The following is a 22,853-nucleotide window of genomic DNA, read 5'->3' as shown; positions in this document are numbered from 1 at the left end:
CAAGAAAATCGACACTGATGAACAACACTGTAGATTGCATGACATGCAGTAAGCCAATGCTGTGTTCGCTAACTTGAAGGCTTTCAAGAATCAAGATAATCAAGGAAGCTCATCCCCGGATCATAGCAATTCCAAAGACTAACTTACGTTTGATCTTTTCTATTGCATAAAGAAAAAAAAAAACAAAGACACCCTTTCACCGACCAAAGATCAGGGATGTAATACATAACAATTGTAAATTCTATTTCCTACACTATTTGTGATTGTTTTTCCAAATAACTTGATATTCATATTTGAGATAGGTAACTTTTGAATTATTAGTGTCTCACCAGTCACCTGCAGAAATCAGGGAATCTGGATTCTCAACTCCCTTGCAGACAACCACAAAATTCTGTAATCACCATATCATAGGCTACTTAGCTAGAAGCCTGAAACAAGCATCTCGTGTAGTCGTGTACGCCATGTATGTACGTTTCTTCTCGATGAAAATGAAAAACAAACTTAGAAGTCACTACTAAGTCTGTTGATACAAACCAATAAACGAGTTGAATTTTGGCCACGGCAACGTTTTTGTAGCTACAATGTGCCAATCAAAAACAAATGCCTAAAGAGATTCTCACAAGCCTGTAATATGAAATCCAAGAGTTAGCCTAATACCATTGCTGTAGCCAAAATGATCTCTGATACAACATATCCAAAGTTCCAAACGGTGAAATGTAAGCTACTCTGTCACTGCAAGTGGATACATGGCAGATAATTATAAACTGCTGGTATTACCTGCATATTCACATCATCACATGTTCATCCGTTCGATTAACGGCTCTCCTAAACATTTGAGCTCAAAATAGAAAGATAAAATAGAAGAAACGGGTTCATTTGTGCTGGCGAAAAAATTGGGGGCAATTAAGGTCGTCAATAAATGTCAGAAAAAATCTCTTTCAAATGAGCAAGAGAAGATGACTCCGGATCTTCTGCCCACGCCTATCCACACTACACCACCCCCTGTGAATTTGGGACATTTCCCCTGCATAATACTATGCAGAGGATGAGATGTTCTCTATGTGTGACTGCGATAAACGTGGGCAGTAGATCCGGACTCAGAGAAGATGAAGTGTTTAGAGCTGATAAAGGAAATGGATAAAATAGAAGAACAGAAAATACTTTCGGAAGAGGAGAGAAGGAAAAGAGATGGATGAAGCAAAGGTTACTTTTGACAAGCTAACCTATAAAGATGAGATAAGCTCGCGTGCTAAAGTGAAATGGCTTAAGGCCGGGGATAGAAACTCGAAATTTTTTCACAGAAAGAGAATGTACGCCATAGAGTGAACAACATAACCAGACTGGAGTTTGGAGGCCAGAGTGGGGAGCAACCAGGTGAAATCTAAAACATTGCCATGAGTTCGGCTTCAGTCAGGGTAAAGCCCATTCGAGTAGCTTTTACTGCCTTGCATTGAGAATATCTTTGTACTTGAATGCTTTATTTCATGAGGAATGGTATTAGAATGATATAGGCACAGATTTGCCCTGATAGAAGCCAATCTCAATTTTTACAAATCCTTGTTTTTGGAACCTTGGAAGCTTCGGCCACTACCTGAAGGGATTCAGTTCAGAACCTTAAATGAAGCCCAACAAGAGGAGTTGGAGAAACCTTAAATTCTGAAAGCTATCAAAAAAATGGACATAGATAAATCTCCGGAGCTTGATGGACCGACAAACTTGTTTTACAAGAAATGCTGGACTGTTATCAGAAAAGATGTCCTAAAGGCTTTTCAGGAATCTCACGACTCAGCATCGCTGGTGAGAAGCAATGACACCTTTTATCACTTTAATTCCTAAAGTGGAAGAGGCAGTGAATCTTAAAGATCTCAGGCCTATAAGCTTGCTGAACAGTTTCTACAAGCTTCTTTAAAAGGTGCTGGCCGAGAGATTGAAGAAGATTTTAGGAAGTGTAATTTCAGAAAATCAATTGCTTTTGTTGGGGGAAGACAGATTCTTGAGTATTTTAATACTAATGAAGTTATTGATTCTAGAAGAAGGGAAGGAAAGCTAAGTATTTTGTGCAAGGTGGATCTGGAGAAAGCATACGACCATGCCAATTGACTCTGCCTAGATTTCATCCTCCAAAAAATGAACTTTAGCCAAAAGTGGAGGAATGGATGAAAGGTATGTGTTTCTTCACCAAAATTTTCAGTTATAATAAATGGGAAATCCTCGGGTTTCTTTAAAGGCTCAAGAGGCATCTGGCAAGGTGATCCCTTGTCCCCTCTCTTCTTTTTGTGTGTTATGGAAGTCCTGACCCAATTCATCAATAATGCAGGGCAGGCGGGCCTATGGGAAGGTTTTGAAATTATTCAAGGAGGGGAGAGGGTCAATGCTATTCACTTTGCGGATGATACTGTGTTTTATTGACGCTTCATTTTCTCAACTAGAAACATTGGTGGGAATCTTCCTTTGGTTTGAAGTGGTAACTGGGCTGAAGTTGAATTTGGGGAAAACTTCTCTCATTCCGGTGGGGAGGGTTGAAGAGATTGAGCTATGGGCAGAAATCCTTGGATGTAAGGTGAATAAAGCAACAATTTGGGAGCCGGTACTGGAAAGACTAGAGAAAAAACATACATCTTGGAAGGCAAAATATATGTCAAAAGGGAAAAGAGTGACTTTAATCAAAAGTACTCCTAAGAATTAGCCGACTTACAAGGGGACTTTCTTTAGAAAGGCTGGAATGATGAGAAGAAAGTCCATAGGGTAACTTCTCAGTTTGGAAAGAGTATAAATGCAAATATGTACAGTGCAAAACCTTGTATATTGTATGTATAAGGTTCAGTTTGAAAAGAGTACAAATGCACATGTGTACAGTATAAATCTATACAAAATATAAGATTTTGCACTCTACATATTTGTATTTGTACTCCTTCCAAATGGAGCCTTAAGCTCAGTTTGAAAGGAGTACAAATACAAATTTGTAGAGTGCAAAACCTTTTTGTATTTTGAATTATTTTGTATGTATTTGCATTATACATATTTGTATTTGTATTCCTTCCAAACTGAACAGGATCAGTTTGGAAGTACAAGTACAAATATATACAGTACAAATACATACAAAATAATATAAAATACATAAATTTGTACTCTATATATTTACATTTGTACTCATTCCAAATTAGTAACAGATTTCAGGAGGTTTAAGAAGAATCAAGACATTTAACACAGCCTTGTTAGAAAAATAGATTTGGCGGATTGGAGTGGAAGATCAATGCTGGTAGAGGAAGCTTATTGCTTCCAATTTCCAAATATGGGCTCAAATCAGGGGGATGGATGGCTGCTGCTGCTGCTACGCTTCCGTCCTACGGGTGCTCTTTATGGAAATCTATCATGAAAAGTTTCCCGTCTTTCTTAAAAGGAGTGGGTTTCAAGTTAAGTTAGGTGATGGGAGTATAGTTCGGTTTTGGAAGGACAAATGGTTGAACGAGATTCCTTTGGAAGAGATTTTTCCCCTTCTGTTCTCACTGGCTGAAAACAAAGAGGCAACTGTGCTGATTCCTTTGAGTTAGTCCGAGGTAAAGTGGTGTGGAAGCCGAAGTTCCGGAGGGATTTTCAAGACTGGGAAATGACTGAGGTGGTGAACCTGCTAAATAACGTAAACGGTCTCTCTTATGGAAACTTCTCGTTTAGATCCTTTGCTGATGGTTTAACTGGTTGTAGCCTGTAGGAATGCAGACTTCCCCTCTGGACAAATATGGGTCTCATCTCCTGGTCTGGACCTCTGCGCTAGGAAAATGCTTAACAAGAAGCAACCTGACTAAGAGGGCATTCAACCTAGAGGACTTGGGCTGTGGAAATCGTGGTCGGGTCGAGGAGACTATGGACCATCTCTGGATTCATTGCAATTTGGCTTGGAAATTTTGGTCCCACTTCTCTGCTGTGGGGGTATGCTGGGTTACGCCGAACAATGTAAAGGAACTGTTAGAAGGCTGGAACCTTCCGGGGTTATCAAAGAAAGGCAAGCTCATCTGGAGATCTATCCCTGCGACAGTTATCAGCACTATATGGTCAGAGGAATAACAGAATTTTCAGAAACGATAAAAGAAGCCGGAGGTGTTGATCCAGGGTATAGTGGCTAAATTAGCATCCTGGTTATCAGTTCTTCCTGAGTTTTGTAATCAGAATGTATTGCTGATGCTTAAGTCAGCTTAAGTCAGTCAGTGTATGGGATCTTTGATCTCTTTATGTGGGGGTGCTGACTTCATGTCTCATCCCGCTTTGCATAATTATTGTCCCCATCAATAAAATTTACTTTTACCTTTTTCAAAAAAAAAAAAGTAGCATCAATTTGATCTGGCTAAGATAATGAACTTCGAATAAAAAGTTCGCTGTTTAAAAATATATTAATCTTAGTGCAACATAGCCTCTGGAGCAAAACTGCATAAGCAACTTACAGATAAGCCCTCAAAGAAAACCTCCAAAATGAACACTTTTTTTTCAAAAACTTCTAACCGTACCCTCACATGACAACTTGCACACAATAAGAACCCAGACCCCTCAACATGCAATGGACCCAATTCCAATGAATTTGTTGACAAGACTTACACCAAACGACCCACACTGACACCATTTCCACCCACAGATCCCAACGAATTGAAAAATAATTGTGTATATATTAAACCAAAGATCTGCGGGAAAGAGGACAGACCACTAGCCTCATTGAGGACAACCCAGAATTTGCGTACTCCCAGCGGACCTAGGCTGAGGAAGTTGATTCCTCTTTCTTTTCCTCTGCTGGTTTCGCCTGCTCACTATCAGCTTCCTTCTTGACTGCATCAACCACCTCTTCTCCAGTTTTATCCTTGGTTATTTCCTCCCCAACACTCAACTTCTCAAGGAGTCCAGCAGTTGCAGTGGCTTCTTTATTTTCCTCTTTCTTCCCTTGGATTTCAGCAACCTCTTGAACCGTTTCCATGAAGGTTTTGCAGTCTGCAACCAAAAACTCATGTCAGTAAGAAGTCTGGTAAAAAAAACTAGGAAAAAAAATAGTACTATATAATTGCTTAAGCTTGCTTTAGAATCTGGCTTCATGTCAGTACTAGTACACTACTTCCTTTCTAAATAAGGTCATTACCCAAGAGGACCAAACATGGGCCTAACCTTTTGGTACTTTGCCCTAAGTAGCTGCTCTCAGACTCGAACCCAGCATTCTAACAATTGTGAGCCTGAGATTCTACTATTGCACCAACCACTGGCCCCTAACACCACTTCTACCCAAGCATGCCTCTCAACTCCACATACCCATGGAGAGAATTGCCACCACCAAACACTTGATTCAATCTCCCATCTAATTTCCTTCTCTCTGCTCTTGCCTTAATACTTAGTAAATGAATACTGACGGCACCAATCACGTGGCTATTTTGCTCAAAAAATGCAGGCAATATGCTTAACTTCTGAAATACCTTAAAGGTTTCACCAGATCAAAATATCTGGTTTAGATGGAGGAAACTTGAAAGCATTAATATGCCATGCACAGTTTTCAGATCTACACATGGCTTCACATGTAAGACTCCCATCAACTAAAGTGGTGAACTACATTGCATGTAACATCCTTCTTTGATATCGATTTTACAATTTCCCGGTATACATTGTTCCATTCAAATACATGACATGTGCCTATCAGCTACTATCTATATAAAAGGAGGAGTTCAACGCCCTGTTGATTGAACTTCCGACTTGTGTTTACAAACTCCAATGGAATCCCTCTATTTTACTTTCTCTCCCTCTCTCCTTCAGGTTGGCTTGCACATGCTATGTGCCTAGCAACAAACAGAAGCAACCTATTGCTGTTAAAAACATGGTGAGATTAAATCAATTGCCATATTAAGGCACAGAAATAATAAGCAGGGAACTAAAAGTACATGAGACTTAACCACAACATAAATGGGGATCATATGTTGACCCTAAAACATGTCACCAGAAAGGCCCTCTAGCGTAAAAAGTGAAGAAAACTTCCAACTTCAATGGCAGTAGCCTTTAATGTTTCAGAGCATATTAAGGCCATCACTTCAACTATTACCATCGTTGATAATTCTAAGTAACCAGCCTTTTAACCAGGTAGGACAAGATTCTGTATTTAGAAGAGGTTTTTTTCTCTTTTCATTATTCCAACTTCAATGGTAGTAGCCTTTAATGTTTCCAGAGCATATTAAGGTGGTCACTTCACCGATTACCATCGTTGATAATTCTAAGTAACCAGCCTTTTAACCAGGTAGGACAGGATTCTGTATTTAGAAGAGGTTTTTTTCTCTTTTCATTATTCCATCTCAAATTTTTATTAGTAGTTATAGTCTTCTTTAGCTGCTAATTTGACATGAAACTGCTCTAATAGAAGTATATTATAATGGTATTTTATTTGAAAATATTGAAATAAATACTAGTCTTCTAGATATTAGTAGTTATAGCCTTTTTATTTTTTATTTTTTAATTTTATCACCTAAGTAACACCTAGCCAACTAGGTGCTCCACTGTTGCCAAGAATCTGTTACTTGGATATGGCAAGGACAAGGATACAGCTAGATACAATATTGTACATGAAATTTAGCCTAAAAATTGAAGTATCCAACGCACTATAGCACCCCGGTACATGTATCCAGGTATTCATAGCATAGAATCACTTACACATCTTAACAATCATGGACAAAATGAACAGTAAGTACATTCTAATAAAGACATACACATTATGGTACATACACAATACATTGGCTTTACATCCCTTGCTATTATTGAATTTCAAATAACTACCACAATTTGAAGAAGCATGATGCAAGGCATCCTAAGGAATGAGGCATAAACCAGAACGCAAGAGACATAAACCTCCTGAGTTGCTTAATTTCTAATTATCTTTTTAGACAATAATAGTAAATAGTTTGTACGAAACAGGTCAAAAAGTACAGCACACACCAGAACATGGAGAAACTGAAAAATACAATACACATCAGAACAGAAAAAGAAAACAAATTAACAACTGCATCAGTTTTGGTTTATTATTAATAGCCATCATATTTAAAGAAATAATATTATTAAAAAAGCCATTAACAATGTTTTTTTATCACTGAAAGAAAGCCATTACCAATGTTGGTCACAGATATGTGTGGTCTTGGGAGGAGTCGACAGGATACAGGCCAAACTTCGGTATATTTTGCACAAAGTGGACACTCTCAAAAGGGATAGAAGGTTCATCAACCATAATTATACAAGTATCATCAGCCATTACATCACTTGCAAAGTTGCAAATCAAAATTTCAGAAATAACAATTCACATAAAATACACAACATTATCACAAACAACTGGGTTATCTCATATTCAAATGACTGCAATCATTATGAGAAATTAAAACCCACAATTCTATTTAGACCATAGAGATCAACTAATACTCTACCAGATTTGTTAGCTATAGGAGGGGCTAATGTTTCAAAGCATGCATACCTAGGCTCACAAACGAGGCACATTTTGGAAAGTGTGCCTTGCCTGAACTTAGGGATGAATGCACCCTGATCAGGCCTTGCCTGAGCAAGCCTAACTTAATTGGCTTATAACTTAAGTTTGGCCACTTTGGCCCTTGTAATAATTAATCTGGGCTTGATTCACTCAATAAAGACCATATGGACCCATTAGTGAACTGAAAATGGTAGTCCTTCCCTTGCTAGTTTAGCTTCATTTCGATTATGCAAATATTGATTATATGTTTTCACGTAAACAATAATAATTGATGACAAGTTCAAGTACTTGAAAATGAATTAACTGCAAAGTTAGTACTCAAACCAAATGCATAATAAAATTACTTTGTTGAAAGGGGGAGGGGGATGGGAAACAAAAGATAGACTAGATAACAAAGGTATTCAGCAACAACCAGAAACTTCATGGGAGGTTTCAGCAATTTACCCTTTTTTTGTTATGAGTTTTATTTAGTTTCTAATGATTCTATAACAAGAAATTTCATGTTGCTATATCAAATATTTATTATATTAAAATGCTGGGTATAAATATTAAAATTAATAGATTTAAAATGCTATTTTCTTTTAGATACAATGATTTGTTAGAGGAAATTAAGGTTATTAGTAAGGAGCATTGCTATTTTTCAATTTATATGCATGCTCATTGGTATTCCAAAGGTACTAACTTAGAATTTAGTTTTTTCAATTTATTATTATTATGTGTGTTAATACATCCTATAATATATTTTTAAGATATTTCCATTAAAACCCAAAACATCCAAGGGTAAAGAATACCTCATTTGTTTTCTCCCTACGTTAAAAGCCCTATCTTCAAAATTTTTTATTAGTATAAAAATATAGCCTTTTTTCAGTTGCAATTAATTTTTTAGGATGTAATTGTTTATTGCTCTATTAAATTTTTATTACATTATAATGTTGTGCTTAAATATTAAAATTAATTGATTTAATATGATATGTTCTTTTAAATGCAACAATTTGTTAGAGGAAATTGATGTTATCGATAAATAGCATTACTATTTTTCAATTGATGTGCATGTTTTTTGGTACGCCAAATTAATGAACTAACTGAGAATTTAGGTTTTTCTTTGTAAAATCCTTTTTCCTAGGCAACTATGTGCTCCACTATGACCAAGAATCACCTAGATGCCTTGACAACTATGATGTGGCACATTCTCTTGAGTTTGATGACCAAAACTATGAAAAGGATTAGCAAATGAAGGGTTTTACACTTCATATCATAGGTCTTCTGATTAGCAATGGGGTCTTCTGATTACCCCTAATGGAGTTGGCATCATTAGGTTCACTTGGAACTCAGCACATTCATAAGCTTGGAGTCAGCACCAAACCATCAAATTGCAAGAGCAATTCAAGTTCATTAATTCATTCATATGGTTTGTGAGCATACAATGGGTTGGGAGGTCAGTTAATGCAATGGCTGATACATTAAGAAAGCACCTCTCTCTAAGGGATGCTTGTGTTGTATGCAATTATTGATATATATCAATAAATTTCATTATTACAAAAAAGCATATATAGAAATAGACAAGAATCAAATCCTTCTGAGGCTTACAAGATAATTAGCTTCCTAACAAACATCACTAAACAAGTATGGATTGTGTGCATGGGGAAAGAAACTGAAATCTAAATAAATCTAAAATATTTTCTTAATCCCTAATAAATCCTTGATTCAAATCAAATCTTTGATTGAGAGAATCTCTATAGGCCCCACTTAAACTTGTCAAAACTGCTGGAATGAGTCAAGAGCATGAGATATCTTAAATGTGTGTGCAAGTATGGGTTGTGTGTCTTAGCTCTTAAGACCAGGCCTTCTTTTTAGCCCATTTGTTCTGGCTATCAATACACCACAAAACAGATATTTTGTCCACTTAATTTGACCAGCATGGTCCAACTGCCCAAGACTCCAAGTACAACCTAGGTGGCTAGACATTTTAAGGGGCCTCCACCACGGCACCACCTAGGCAACCCGCTGAGATGTTGGTTTAAACAAGTTGACCTCTCACTTATTTCTTGAACCTATGAACATCGATATATGATCAACACATGAAAAGGCTCAAATAAAGCATGAAAGGGAACATAATATACCATTTTTAGCTGGAAGAGTTAACCATGCCTCCTTTTTGTGCTTTTAAGGGAATTTGGAACCTTTTTTTATAAGGGATAAGAGAATTTGGAACATTTAGGTTGACACTGTTTAGGTAATCCTAAAAATAAGGAGTTCCACCCATTGATGAAGAAATTGCCTTTTCTTGTGGAAATCCTTCTTGGTCCTTGTGCAAGTAGACTATACAAACTGACATAAAAAAAAACATTGATAAGTGATACAGTTTGTCCAATTAAAACATATTATTGTGTTTTAGGCTTTTATCTGTGTATGATGCAGAAGATATTGTACCTAACTTATGGCCCTAAAGTTACAAACTTAGCAGCTAGCACTAATGTGCTTATATCAAGTAGAACTAATGGTACATAATTTGACTGATGGCAGAGCTTCAACCAAGCCAATTGAGGCATCATGTTTATTATGCCATAATTACTGCACATGCATACTCTTGTCACTCTGACAATACCAAAAACATCCTAACATCACGTTAGGGCTAGGAAATATAACCCAAACAGTATATCCAACAAAACACAACATCAAGACTGAAGAAACCAACACAAGCAATATAACTTCAATCCTCAAAATGATAATAACAATTTATAAGCAATACAACCAATTACCACCAGATCCCTCTATGAATCTATTGTAATCTTAGGACAAACCACCAGCTGAAGTTGTACAGTCACCAGAAAGGGCTATTTTTTTAACACGAGCCCATATCAATAACAACTAAAGCCTATATCTTCTCCCCAAGCTCCCAAGACATTAAAACCCTAGCCTAAGTTCTCCATCCTCTCACAAGAGTCACAAATGTAACATGGAGGTGCATCGGCATAGAATAAAAACTTCATCTTAATCAACATGCAATTTAGCATGTAAAATCACTGAAAATATATCATAAATAGAAATCCAACATTAACTTCTCATCCTGATTTAACAGTAGAACTTTAAATTAGAACAGTTATGTCCAATTAAATTCGATATAATCTCAAGATCAAAGCAATAGCCAGTAGTGATCAATGTAATAAATGAAAACCCAGCAGAAGATCAAGAAGAAAGAAAGAAAAAGAAAAAACCTAGGAGACACCAGAAGTTAGCTACTCGAGAGAATACTTACTCTCTACTGATGCAAATCGAATACAGAAGAGTTCATCCTTCAATTCCCCATCGGCAAAATCAGTAGCATGCCAGACGCACGACTTTTCATTTCCAGCGTGCTCCTGTACTGACATTGTGGGCAGAACTGTACAGGAAATAGAAAGAATACAAAATATAAACCAAAACCAACCAAAAAGACCGATGTCATCGATCCGAAAAACAGAAGCAAACACGAAAGTTTGGGGTGGAAATAGAACCTAGATGGTTAGCGCAGATCTTGAGAGTCTTTGATTGCCGCATAACCAACCTGACCCTCCCCGATTCTTTGTGTTTCAAAAGCTTTACAGTCCCAACACCTCTTTCCTTCCATTGGTTTCCTTCCTTGTCGAACCGGTAAAGCTTTGCTTTCCTGCAAATACGACAACATTGAGAAGAGAATCACAAAATCAGGTAGCAAAAATGAGAATACAATAAGAAGCATACAGGAAAACGTAACAATCATAAGCCCTAAAATCAAACAAGTAATGGCTTACAGATCAAGAATGGGATCCTCCTCTTCTTCGCCAGTGGTGACGGCGACTTCTTCGAGCTTGACAATTGGGGCAACCTGTGCACCGGTGTCTTCATCTTCGCCTGCTGCCGCGGCTTCTTCGTCTTCTCTGTGCTCGGGATCGGTACTCGCCATTGCAACCACAAACACGAGAGTGAAGAGAGAGAGATAATGAGAGAGCGGAGACGCAGGGTTACGAGGTTTTATAACGGGGCAAAATGACTCAATACTCAGTGACGGGATCTGCTCCTCATTCTCACAAATGAGCGCCTCAAATGCACATCCACCGTGCATTGGAAACATCTCCCATCAATAATAACTAATAGGAACGGAAGATGTGCGTGTGAGGCGCCTCAGAGCAGATCCAGTCTCGCTAATAACAGTTAAAAGGGTGATTTTATTATTTTTTTGCAGATCACATGAGCGCCCTACATGCATATTTCAGCGTGCAATAAAAACAGTCATCGTAAGATGTTCTCAATATACGGTTGAGATGTATGGAGCGCTGATGCGATAAGAAAACAATGACGGTGATAAGAAAACAATGACGGTCATTGTAGAAGACACTTGTGATCAAATCCCGCTGTCACCGGTTTGGGGCCTTGGGGAACGAGCGAGCCTCATGTAGAAAAATGGACAAATAAAAAAAGGGTAAAATACAAAAAATCTCTCAAAGTTTTTGACAATTATAAAAACCTTCCTTATAGTTTTATTTTAGAAAAAACCTCCCTTAGATTTTTAAAGAATTTGATGAAAATCTCCGTCAATGATCAAGTCAAAACATTAAATCGATTAATCATTCTTTTCTAAATACCCATTTTACCCCTATCAGCATGTTATACCCTTTTCCTCTCCCATCGATCTCTTTCTTCTTCAACTGGCCATACCTTTGAAACTCCATTTGTAGTCCTCCACTTTCAACGTCCAAGGTTCATGTCTGAACACGACATCCAAATTCCTACAGCCTTCCATCCCTTTACAGAGGCAAATGCTGAGGACTCAGGTGCTGGGGCAAAGGAGTATGTGCATGTGCGTATATAGCAGAGAAATGGTTGGAAAATCCTAACAGTGCAGGTTTGAGGGAGGAATTTAATTACTTCAAAATACTTAAGGATCTGAAGAAGGAATTTTGCTGCAATGGTACTATTGTCCAGGACCCAAAGCTAGGTCAAGTCATTCAACTTCAAGGTGATCAATAGAAAAATGTGTTGACATTCCTCATTTAGGCCGGAATTGTAAAGAAGGAACATATCAAGATTCATGGTTTTTAGCAGCAGCACACTAGTCCCTGCATTACCATACTTTATGCATGTCAGCAAAGAACTCCACTGTCCGAAGAGGAGGGACACAACATTAAATTCACCAATCCAAACCCATTATTTATCTCTATCTTTTCTTCTCCTCCCTCATCATTGTCCCAACACAGCATCAAACTACCTCCACACAGCCTGAATCTCCACCGCGAATATAACACCATCGTTGGTCAGATTCAAACATCAAATGAAGAGAGAGAAAGAGAGAGGTCATGTTATGTTATGAGTTATGATCATTCTTCAATCTTCATTGCAGTTTGCAGGACAACTGCTGGTTAACCTGCAACCTCCGCTTTTCTAGTATAGCAGTGTATGGTCCCTCAAATATTCATCATATTCCATGTTCTATTCAGTTGGAATATGGCTGGATTAATTTCATGTTCTCATGGTTTAAAAGAGAGAGCTGTATTAATTTCATGCGTTGGAATACAACACCGAACCACCCCCACAGAGAGGTTCCGATGACAATTCGATGTGTTGTGTAGGGATAGTGAGGAGTGAGGAGAAGAAAAGAGAGCTAAATAATGGGTTTGGATTGGTGAAATGAATGTTGTGGTCCTGTTCTTGAGAAGGTAAAGTTTAGGGGTAAAGAGGTCGACCGGAGAGGAAAGAGTATAATATGTCAGCAAGGGTATTATTTCATTAAAAAACTAAAAATAGATGCAACTAATTTGCAAAAGAGTAAATTAGGTATTAAAAATTTGATTCTTCCGTTTAGTGTTTTCTGTCTTAGACATTAATGGAATGGAGGTTTTTATCAAATTATTTAAAAATCTAGGAGAGATTTTTGCTAAAATGAAATTATAAGAGAGATTTTTATAATTATCAGAAACTTTAAGGGAGATTTTTATATTTTATCCTAAAAAAAAACTGGATAAATTACGGTTTCATCAGCCGTTAGGGCTGCGCGACACCCTGTACCACTTTTTGCGAGTACTTTGCCCAAACAAATATTATCCTACGCATATGTATATGAGAATACATATAAGTTGGGTAAATTATGGCTCATTATTACTCTGGCATGTTTGAATTTATTTTGTTTATTTATAGCAAATAAAATAGGATATAAAACGCCTCTTCATTGAAAAAAAAAAACTAAATAATCCATTAGGCTGTGTTTGTTTATGATGCAAATGCCGGTTCAATGTAAATATTTATTCTGTTTTGTTCCAGTTTTTTCACTGTTTATTTATTGTGTAAATATGTTGTCAAAATCGATGTAAATTTGTGGATATGTCAGAATTTCCATCGATATAAGCATAAAAGTTTACTTCGACACTATTTCTTATCGACGTAAACAAGTCATGTCGTTCGTACACTTTGAAGATCACCTCGAAAAACTTCACCAGAAAAGCAACTAAAATGGTAAAATCCAATCTCAATTATTTTCCATTGATGACCTCTTAACCCGCAAATCCAGCCAACGATCTAACACATCGGCATTCCAAGGTATAGCTCGCATGTGGTACTTAGGATTGCTTGTGGGCTCGATCAAGAGTTCGAGTCAGTCAATTTGTAAATCTATTCACTATGCACTTCGCCACCAGCAAGAGGTGTCCAAATCTGCAACCTGTTTGCTGAACATAGTCCAACGGCTAGCCAAACGAGGCTCTCAAGGATTACATCAAAAGATTCAAACTTGAGCATCTCCAGATTCCAAACCTCGACCTAACAGTACAACTTACTATAGTGTTGAACAGTGTCCACCACCCCGACTTACACTAGGAGATCGAGTTGAACCCTCCATCCTCTATGGAGAAGTTACTTGTCGAGGCTGATAAGTTCATAAAGGCCGAGGAGGCACTAGGATCCTGGTTAGAGTTGCAACTGTCCGAGAAGAGAAAGCGATCAGAGGAAGAAGCAGAAAATAGTAAGTAGTAGCAAAGAAGCAAGTCACTGAAGAAAAGTCGGCCACCCCACGACAAGCAAAGTAGGTCACCAAGGAAGAGAAAATCACCACACCAAAGTTCCAGATCAAGCTAGTGATCTAGAACCCCACCAGCCCAGACCCAAAACTACACCGCCCTAAATGTTAAAAGGGGAGAGATATTGATGCAAATACAAATGGCCCAGTATGTGAGATGGCCGCCCAGGATGAAAGGCGACCCTGCCAACCGTAACCCGAACAAGTACTATCACTTCCATCGTGACATCGACCACGACACAAAAAGTTGCTAAAACCTAAAATATGAGATCAAGGAGTTGATCCGTCATGGCTACTTGAGACAATTTATTAAACACGATGAACGAGATGTCTAGCCTGCCGACCAGCCGAGGGAAGCACCAGAATCGAACAGGCGATACAATCGTGACTAATCACCTTGGGATCCCACCACCATCGGAGAGGCCGATACGCGAAGTGATCAACATGACCAAAAGAGGCTCTATTGTAGCAAGGTGCAACACGACGACAGAGAAGAACTCAGTCTGGGAACTTGAGCAAGAGGACAAGAACCCACCGAAGTGCCCTTGGGTGGAGGAGGTCATCTACTTCACCGAGGACAATGCTCACGGGATCTAGTATCCGCACAATGATGCCCTCACCAAGGAGGTCATCTACAACTTTGAGGTAAAGCGGATTCTGGTTAACTTTAGAAGTTCGTTAGATATTCTTTATTTGGAAGTTTTTGAGAAGATGCAGTTGGAGTGGAAGGACCAGCAACCAATGAATGTACCCCTCGTCATCTTCAGCAAAGATGCGATGAAGCCTTTAGGCTAAATCAAAGTGCTAGTCGCGGCAGGGTCGGAGCTCAATGTAGTTCAGTTCGAACACACCTTCTCGGTGGTTGCCACCCCGTCCCCTTACAATGCAATCTTAGGATGGCCCATCTTGCATGCACTTCGCGCGGTGGTGTTGACCTATTACCTCTCGACAAAATTTCGGATGAGGTATGTTGTAGGGGTCGTACGGGTTAACCAGTTGGAATCTCGGAAGTGCTATATCATGGCATTGAAGGGCAAAGCAAAGCTTGCAGATGACGTAGAGCCAGAGCTGCCTTCTGAGCACATAGATGAGTGAGATCAACCCATGAAGGATACAATCTTGGTCCCGGTCTTTGATACCAAGCCCGCAAAGAATATCTAGATCGGGACTCGCCTAAAAGAACCACTTTAGTCTACACTAGCAAGTTTTTTACTTGGTAATTTAGATGTTTTTACATGGTCGGTAGCAGAAATGCCTGACATAGACCCATCAGTAATAACTCATAAATTGAATGTGGATCTTTTAGTCAAGTCAGTCAGGCAAAGAAAAATGAACCTCACCCTAGAGAAGTGGAGGATAGTAGATGAGGAGATCGGGAAGCTCCTTGCAGTAAACTTTGTTAGAGAGGTCCAATACCCGAGTTGAGTAGCTAACCCTATGCTCGTGAAGAAAGCTAATGGCAAGTGGCGCATGTGTGTTGACTACACCGACCTCAATAGAGCCTATCCAAATGATAGCTTCCCGTGCCCTAGAATAGACTGCCTAGTAGATGCGACCTCGGGGCACGAGTTGTTGAGCTTTGTGGGCGCTTACTCTAACTACAATCAAATCCAAATGGACTTAAGCGACTAGGAAAAGATAGTATTTGTAACTAAGTTAGGAATGTACTACTATAAAGTTATGCCTTTTAGACTAAAAAACGCTGGAGCAACTTTCAACGCCTTATAAATAAAGTTTTTGCATCACTTATTGTAAATAAAGTAGAATGTTATGTAGATGACATGATCGTGAAGACTCAGTTTTTGAACTCTCTTATAGATGATTTAAATGTTGTATTTCAAATTTTAAGAAAGTATAACATGAAGCTCAACCTAATTAAATGTGCCTTCAAGGTCACGTCAGGAAAATTCCTTGGCTACATAGTGCACCGACATGGCATCAAAGCCAACCCGGACAAAATCCAGGCTATCTTAAATCGGTTTATGTCTAAATCGACTGGGCGTTGCTTACCCTTTTTTAAGGCTATCAAAAAGAATGAGGATTTTGAGTGAACAAAGTAGTGCCAACTCGCGTTTGACGAGCTCAAAAGGTACCTAAGTTCGCCACCTATGTTAACCTGACCTGAGCTAGGACATGAGATAAAACTCTACCTCCCTGTAAGTGATGAGGTAGTGTGGTCGATATTAATAAGGAAAGTAGACTAGGTCCAAAGACCCATCTGTTATATAAGTAAGGTTTTGCATGCAGTTGAGACCAGGTACCCCGACATTGAGAAGCTAGCCTTTTCCTTAATCTTGGCAGTCCGAAAGCTACGTCCTTACTTCCAAGCCCACACCATTATTGTCTTAACTGATTGACCTATGAGGCATGTTCTTCAGAAGCCTCAGGTCTTCGGACGGCTAACGAAATGGGTAATCGAGCTAAATGAATACGCCATCTGGTTCGAGCCTCGCCTAGCAATTAAAGTGCAAGTCTTGGCTGATTTCATCATCGAATGTACGTTCAACACGACAACCCCCAAGGTGACTGAGCCAATTAACACATTAGATGTGTTAACTAGCGCGATGCCCATTCCGACCCGGGATGAGGAGCCCTAGACCCTCCACATCGATGGCTCGTCTAACCAGTGAGGAAGCGGAGCTAGGCTTATACTCTACAGACCTAGCGAGGTGAAGCTGGAGTACACTCTTTGGTTTGTGTTTGATGCATCGAATAATAAAGCAGAGTATGATGCTCTAATAGTCGGGATGACTTTGGTGAGAGAGGTTGGCGCAAAGCACACCATGATGTGTTGTGATTCTCAGCTAGTCATGAACTAAGTGAATGGATAGTATGAAGCTCGGGAGCCCGCCATGTTGGCCTATCTGACCAAGGTGAGAGAGCTCCTGCCCGGCTTCCACTCTTTGTTTATCAGCAAGAACTAAGGATGAAGAAAACAGAGGTCGATGTGCTTCTAAAGTTGGCCAGTGTAAGCAATGAAACAAAAAGGATGGTGTATTTTGAAGACTTGCCACAACCTAGCATTGCGAGGGCGGCAAAAGATGTCGCTCCAGTGTTGATAGCAGAACCGAGCTGGATGGATCCGCTTGTTGATTATCTACTCCATGGGACCCTACTAGCATATCACAATGCAGCTCGGAGGGTAGAGCGTCAATAAACTTGTTATGCCCTTATTGGTGAGCAGTTGTATAGGAGATCCTTCAAAGTTAAAGTAAGTGCTACATGATATCCATGAAGGTCTTTGTGGAGGACACTTGGGGGCAAGGCATTCGCCTAAAAGGTGCTAAGGCAAGTCTACTGCTGGCCTACAGTGATGGCGGATGCACTTGTGCTCGTCCAAAAGTGTGATAACTGCCAGAGGCATGCCAACATACTTCACTAGCCCGCCACTGACCTCAAGTACTTGACCAGCCTGTGGCCTTTCGCCCAGTGGAGAATAGACTTCCTCGGTCTGTTTCCATTGGCGATTGGGTAGAGAAGGTTCTTGGTCGTGGTGGTTGATTACTTTACGAAGTGGGTGGAGGCCGAGCCACTGGTGACAATCACGACCTATAATGTACATAATTTTTTTCTTGAAGAACATAATGTGCATATTCGAACTCCTGAAGGTGCTGATATCCAACAACAAAAAACAATTCAAAGACGAAGTTCTAGAACTGGTGTGTCAAGATGGGGATCCAACAAAATTTCACTTCCGTAGTGCATCCATAGGCAAACGGACAGGCCTAGGTGACAAACAAGGCAATCCTTCATGAACTCAAAGCTCATATCTCCTGAGCTAAGGGTTTGTGCGTAGATGAGGTGCCCAGTGTCCTTTGGCCTATCAAACTACAATCAAAATGATGAGTGTTCGAAGAAGGAATGCATGAGCTTGAGACGTTGAAGGGGAGGCAGGTAGCCTGTGCTTGGAACATTGACAACCTCAAAAAGTATTGCCTACGAGCTCAAGAGTTAAGCATCCGTGACTTCAACTAGATAATCAAAATTTTCACTAAGGATGAACGACTATCTTCTTCGACGACCTAGTCAAGCACGTTGGAAAATCATATTTCAAAGAGAATTCAAAGGAGATGCCAAGTTGCTTTGTTCCTAAAGGTCCCTAGTCCCAACCTAATAGTGACCTCGACAGTTTAATAAAGCCTAATCACTTCAGCATATGGGCAATTCAAGTATATCTTTTATTATAACTAGTTGGGACATAGGTAGTTCGGGTCATATCCCATACTATGGCTAATTGCCTTGGCATATAGTTATCTCAGGTTTATCCCCTACTATCTCTAGTCACTTCGGAGCTAGGCACCTTGGGTAAACCTATACTTAGAGTTATTTTTGAAGTAATATTGTATTGAGAACAGATGAATGTGAGGTATGCAAGAAGTGAATTGAATTCATTACTAGATCAGTAAATTTACATCAGTATTGTCAAAAAAAAAAAGAGAAGAATTTTCTAGACCGAGATTAGAGGCTCAATGCAGTACATATATCTACATGGGAGTTCCAAGAAAAGAGGCAAAAATCTTTCAAACATCTCGAGGCTCCTCGTCCCCATCTCCAGCAATAGTCTCGGTAGCTTCCTTGTCTATGACATCCTTGCCGGCGGCATCCAAGTCGGCCTCCTCCAATGTACCTTTATTGATCCTGTTGTCTTCCTCCTTCTCAGAGTTCGGGTCCTCATTGACCTTATCGGTCATCTCCTTGGTACAGGCAAAGAAAGTGATGGGTCCGAGGTTAAGCTTGGGGTATACCAACCTTACAAACATCTAGCAGAGCTTAAAACCCTTATGGAAAGCCAAAGTGTTGAGGTCCTACCTCTCCTAACGAAAACCCAATAAGGCCTTGTACTCCTTGATGGCGTGGGTCTTGGCCTCCTTGATCGCATCCACAATAATGGTCTCACGATCGGCAAAAGAGGCTTCTTTCTCCTCGAGATCTTTCTTGAGTTCAATAGTCCACTCTAGTCTGGACTAGTACTCTATCGGCACTGCCTCGGCCTCAACAACTCTTGCAAGGTGCCGCTTAGACTGCACCACGAAGTTGATCTATAGAAGAAGAGAAATTCGCTAAGTATAAGAAAACATTTCTGAAGCAATATAATAATGGGTTTGAAGACTTACCACCATGGCATAACGCATCACTTTGGTGCCCAACTCGGTAGGACGCATTTCAGTCATGTTGGAGACCTCCTCAGGGAAGATAGCCTCCTTGCTCTTGTAAAGGCAGGTTCGGATATCCATGATAGATCACCTCTCCTCGGGGACTTCTCCCACAGAACTGCCCCTAGGATGCCGAGGGCGCACCTCGGGTGACCGGACCACCTCAGGTTGGTGCAACTACTCCTTCTCCTGGTCCTCCTCAACCAAGTTAATGATCGGAACCTCCTCAGCCGTGGTGGGGACATTGGGCTCAGAAACTGGCGCCCGAGGTGCATCTTCATGGGATGCCTTCCTCTTTCTCTTCTTCTTCTTCATATCCGAGAGCAACCCTATAAATGAAAGATCTGACATGTTGCTTGCAAAAGAATGTCGAAAGTCAACTAAATCAGTATGAAGCAAAGGAGTAAAAGTTGAGTACCCACACCCGAAGTGACGACCTACCTAGAGGACTTAGCCTAGCTTGAATAAGCTTCTCCTCGGATAAGAAGTCCTCTAGTTGCAGATTGCATTCCACCAGGTCCTGCATCTTGGCTTCCATACGCTCATCCATCTCTTCCCTGATGTCCTTGATCCTTTTCCTCTAGTGTGTCGAGAAACACCACCCGGTACCTAGGGTGACAAAGAAGTACTTGCTCTTCCAGGCCGGGACCATAGATGGGAACCCGTGAAGAAGCTTATACCCAGGCCGGTAGGATAATTAATAACTAAATTTCCCCAAGCAACTAGTTGGGTTTTGTTTAATTTGAATGAGGGTAGTGAAAGCTTTGATGTCCAGAGGGAGCCCAAGCTAGTGAAAAGGAAAATTGTACTGTCCAAGGTATGGACAAAGTTCGGGTGCAACTGGCTAAGGGTAATACTATAAAAATTCGAGGCCTTGGTGATAAAGGGGCGAAGCGGGAATCGGAGACCGCCTTTCAGGACTTCTTCGAAGACAGTGACCCCATTTTCCTCGTTCTCCCAAGGAAATCCCTCGACTAGAAGAGAATAGTTGAGGTTATCAGGAAATCTATACACAACAACTAGGGTACAGATGCCATCCTCAATCTTGAACCGAGGCCCTTTTGTTGGAATCTCGTTGGTCTTGAACCAAGGCCCTTTTGTGGGAACCTCATCAGTCTTGAACTGAGATGCCATCCTCAGCCTGACCAGACCCAACCTTCTCCTCACTAGACTCACTACTACCTGACATAACGGAAGGAAAGGAACAAAAAAGTGAGCAGGGGAAGATGACTCACCAAAGAGAAGGAGAAACAAGCGGCCTCAATGACCAACCTGACTACATTGACAATGCATGCTCCGCGACCTCCAATTGCACGAGAGCTCAAAGTGGGACAGAGAAAAATGGGTCCCCAAGGGCCCTATTTATAACTGGTATAACTAACCACAAATGGTCCAAATCGATAAGATCCAACGGCTCCTAGGGGTGTGTTTATTCACGTATCGAGGCCAAATTTGGTTGAGCGCATTTTTGACATCCGTGTAGTTTATAGTCCATGTGTACCCAAGACGCAGCCTCACCCTTAAGGTCGAGCTAGTTGGGTCATTCATGTCTAACTCATAGGTTGGACCTCTGTCAAGCCAAAGGTTGGGCCAAATCCACCTAAACTCATCATAAATCCCCACCCTGAGTTGACTACCTCAGGCTCAAAAGTGGAGGGCAATTGATGAGGGATAATTCGGCCCGACCCATTAGCATGCAGACACGCAGAGTGACATGTTGATTAGATGACATCTTAGCATTTCTGAACACCTCAACAGGTTAGGTCAACTCGGGCACCTCAGATACCTTGGCTAAAACCGAGGTCCAAGTAGCTTGTTGTGTCTCGACTTGCCATGGTGCCACGTAGTGCTCTTCTAGAAGGGAGCCAGTTGTCTCCGATCTCTTTGTGATCACGCCGCTCGTCAGCGTTGCTTATCTATATCCCCCCAAATTGGATAGACTTGGCTGGATAAGCCTTATCCACTCACATAGGGCTCTTCTTCGGGTACGAAACTAGCTCCCAGTCTAGCAAGCCGACGATCTTGGAGGTGTTTCGTGAGAATTATGGAAGCTCACCTATAAAAAGGGACCACCATCATCCTTGTGAGGTATGCACAATTTATCTCTCAAATACTAGCAATCTTGTTCTCAACTCTCTCTAAAATCTCAAATTCACTAACTTAAGCATCGGAGTGCCCACACTGGGTAAAGTACCCTGAGACCTCTAATACTACTTTCTTGTATTTTGATTGGCTACGCGTTAGATGTACGTTTGAGCTGCCTTCCAACAAGGAGAGACCAGATCGTGCATCATCAATAACAAAAAATAGAAAAAAATTGGGCACATATCTAATGTTACATATTCATAAAAATAAATATTGGGTATATCACTAACATTATACATTCATTATCAATGATGGAAATATAATACAAAATTTAGTGTCAACCTAGAAATCAAATTATTTTCCTTTTTGGGTTAGGGTTAGTGGTTTGGGTTAAATGGATTAATCAATGATATGATAGTTAAATAATAAATCTTTAAAAAATGAAAAAGTACAAGTAATCAAAAGAATATATAAAAAATTATAAATTAATTATGCCAAACAAAAATTAAGTATAATAAGTAAAAATTATGTATATAATGTAAATGATATATAATTTAAAACAAATTCAAAAGTAAAGTTATTTTCTTTTCTAGAGGGTGGGTCAATTATCCAACTTTTTAAAGAAACTTATGATGTCATAATTGAATAATAAATATTTAAAAAAGATAAAACACAAAATTCCGTCTCATTTGAGAACATTTGTAATGTTATACATCCATCATAATAAATAAAAATAATTGTTAAAATAAAATTTATTTTTATTTATGGAAAAATTAATGAAACACAAAATTTAATAATAATAATAATAATAATTTTTATTATAATTTAAAATTTCCACATGTAAATGCATGTGCGCATTTATTACAAGCATTTGAGTTTATTTTTAATCATATTATTACTTTTGTTAAGTTTCAATTTTTATCTTAATTATAATATATCTAAAATTCAAATAATTAATGTGAAACAAATTTCTCATATGCATTGCACATGCTTAATTACTAGTATATTAAAATTTTTATATAATGTAAAATTTTGCCGTTTCCTTCCCATTTGCCCCGGCGAAGTAATGCTCCCTCACTAGTGGGAAATAAAAGAAAATGGACAAATG

At 39.5% G+C, this 22,853-nt stretch overlaps 1 protein-coding gene and 1 pseudogene across 1 annotated transcript; one reads left to right on the top strand and one right to left on the bottom strand.

Annotated features, from left to right (window-relative positions):
* Positions 1 to 4,348: 4,348 nt before the first annotated feature.
* LOC148870401 (ran-binding protein 1 homolog b-like) lies at positions 4,349 to 11,684 on the bottom strand. The gene is made up of 4 exons (XM_088971528.1): positions 11,254 to 11,684; positions 10,978 to 11,129; positions 10,740 to 10,865; positions 4,349 to 4,971 (listed from the first exon to the last, which is right to left on the bottom strand). The coding sequence occupies exons 1-4, from the start codon at positions 11,571 to 11,573 to the stop codon at positions 4,739 to 4,741; spliced, it is 831 nt and encodes a 276-aa protein (XP_088827654.1). The 5' UTR covers positions 11,574 to 11,684; the 3' UTR covers positions 4,349 to 4,738.
* Positions 11,685 to 12,203: 519 nt separating this feature from the next.
* LOC148870400 (protein translation factor SUI1 homolog pseudogene) lies at positions 12,204 to 12,541 on the top strand (annotated as a pseudogene).
* The last annotated feature ends 10,312 nt before the right edge of the window (positions 12,542 to 22,853 follow it).

The sequence above is a fragment of the Nelumbo lutea genome, chromosome 2 (genome assembly GCF_056320005.1).
Source record: "Nelumbo lutea isolate HS-2025 chromosome 2, American lotus-T2T, whole genome shotgun sequence".
Taxonomy (NCBI): domain Eukaryota; kingdom Viridiplantae; phylum Streptophyta; class Magnoliopsida; order Proteales; family Nelumbonaceae; genus Nelumbo; species Nelumbo lutea.
Note: the sequence above shows the minus strand (reverse complement) of the source record. Positions and strands in the feature narration are given on the sequence as shown.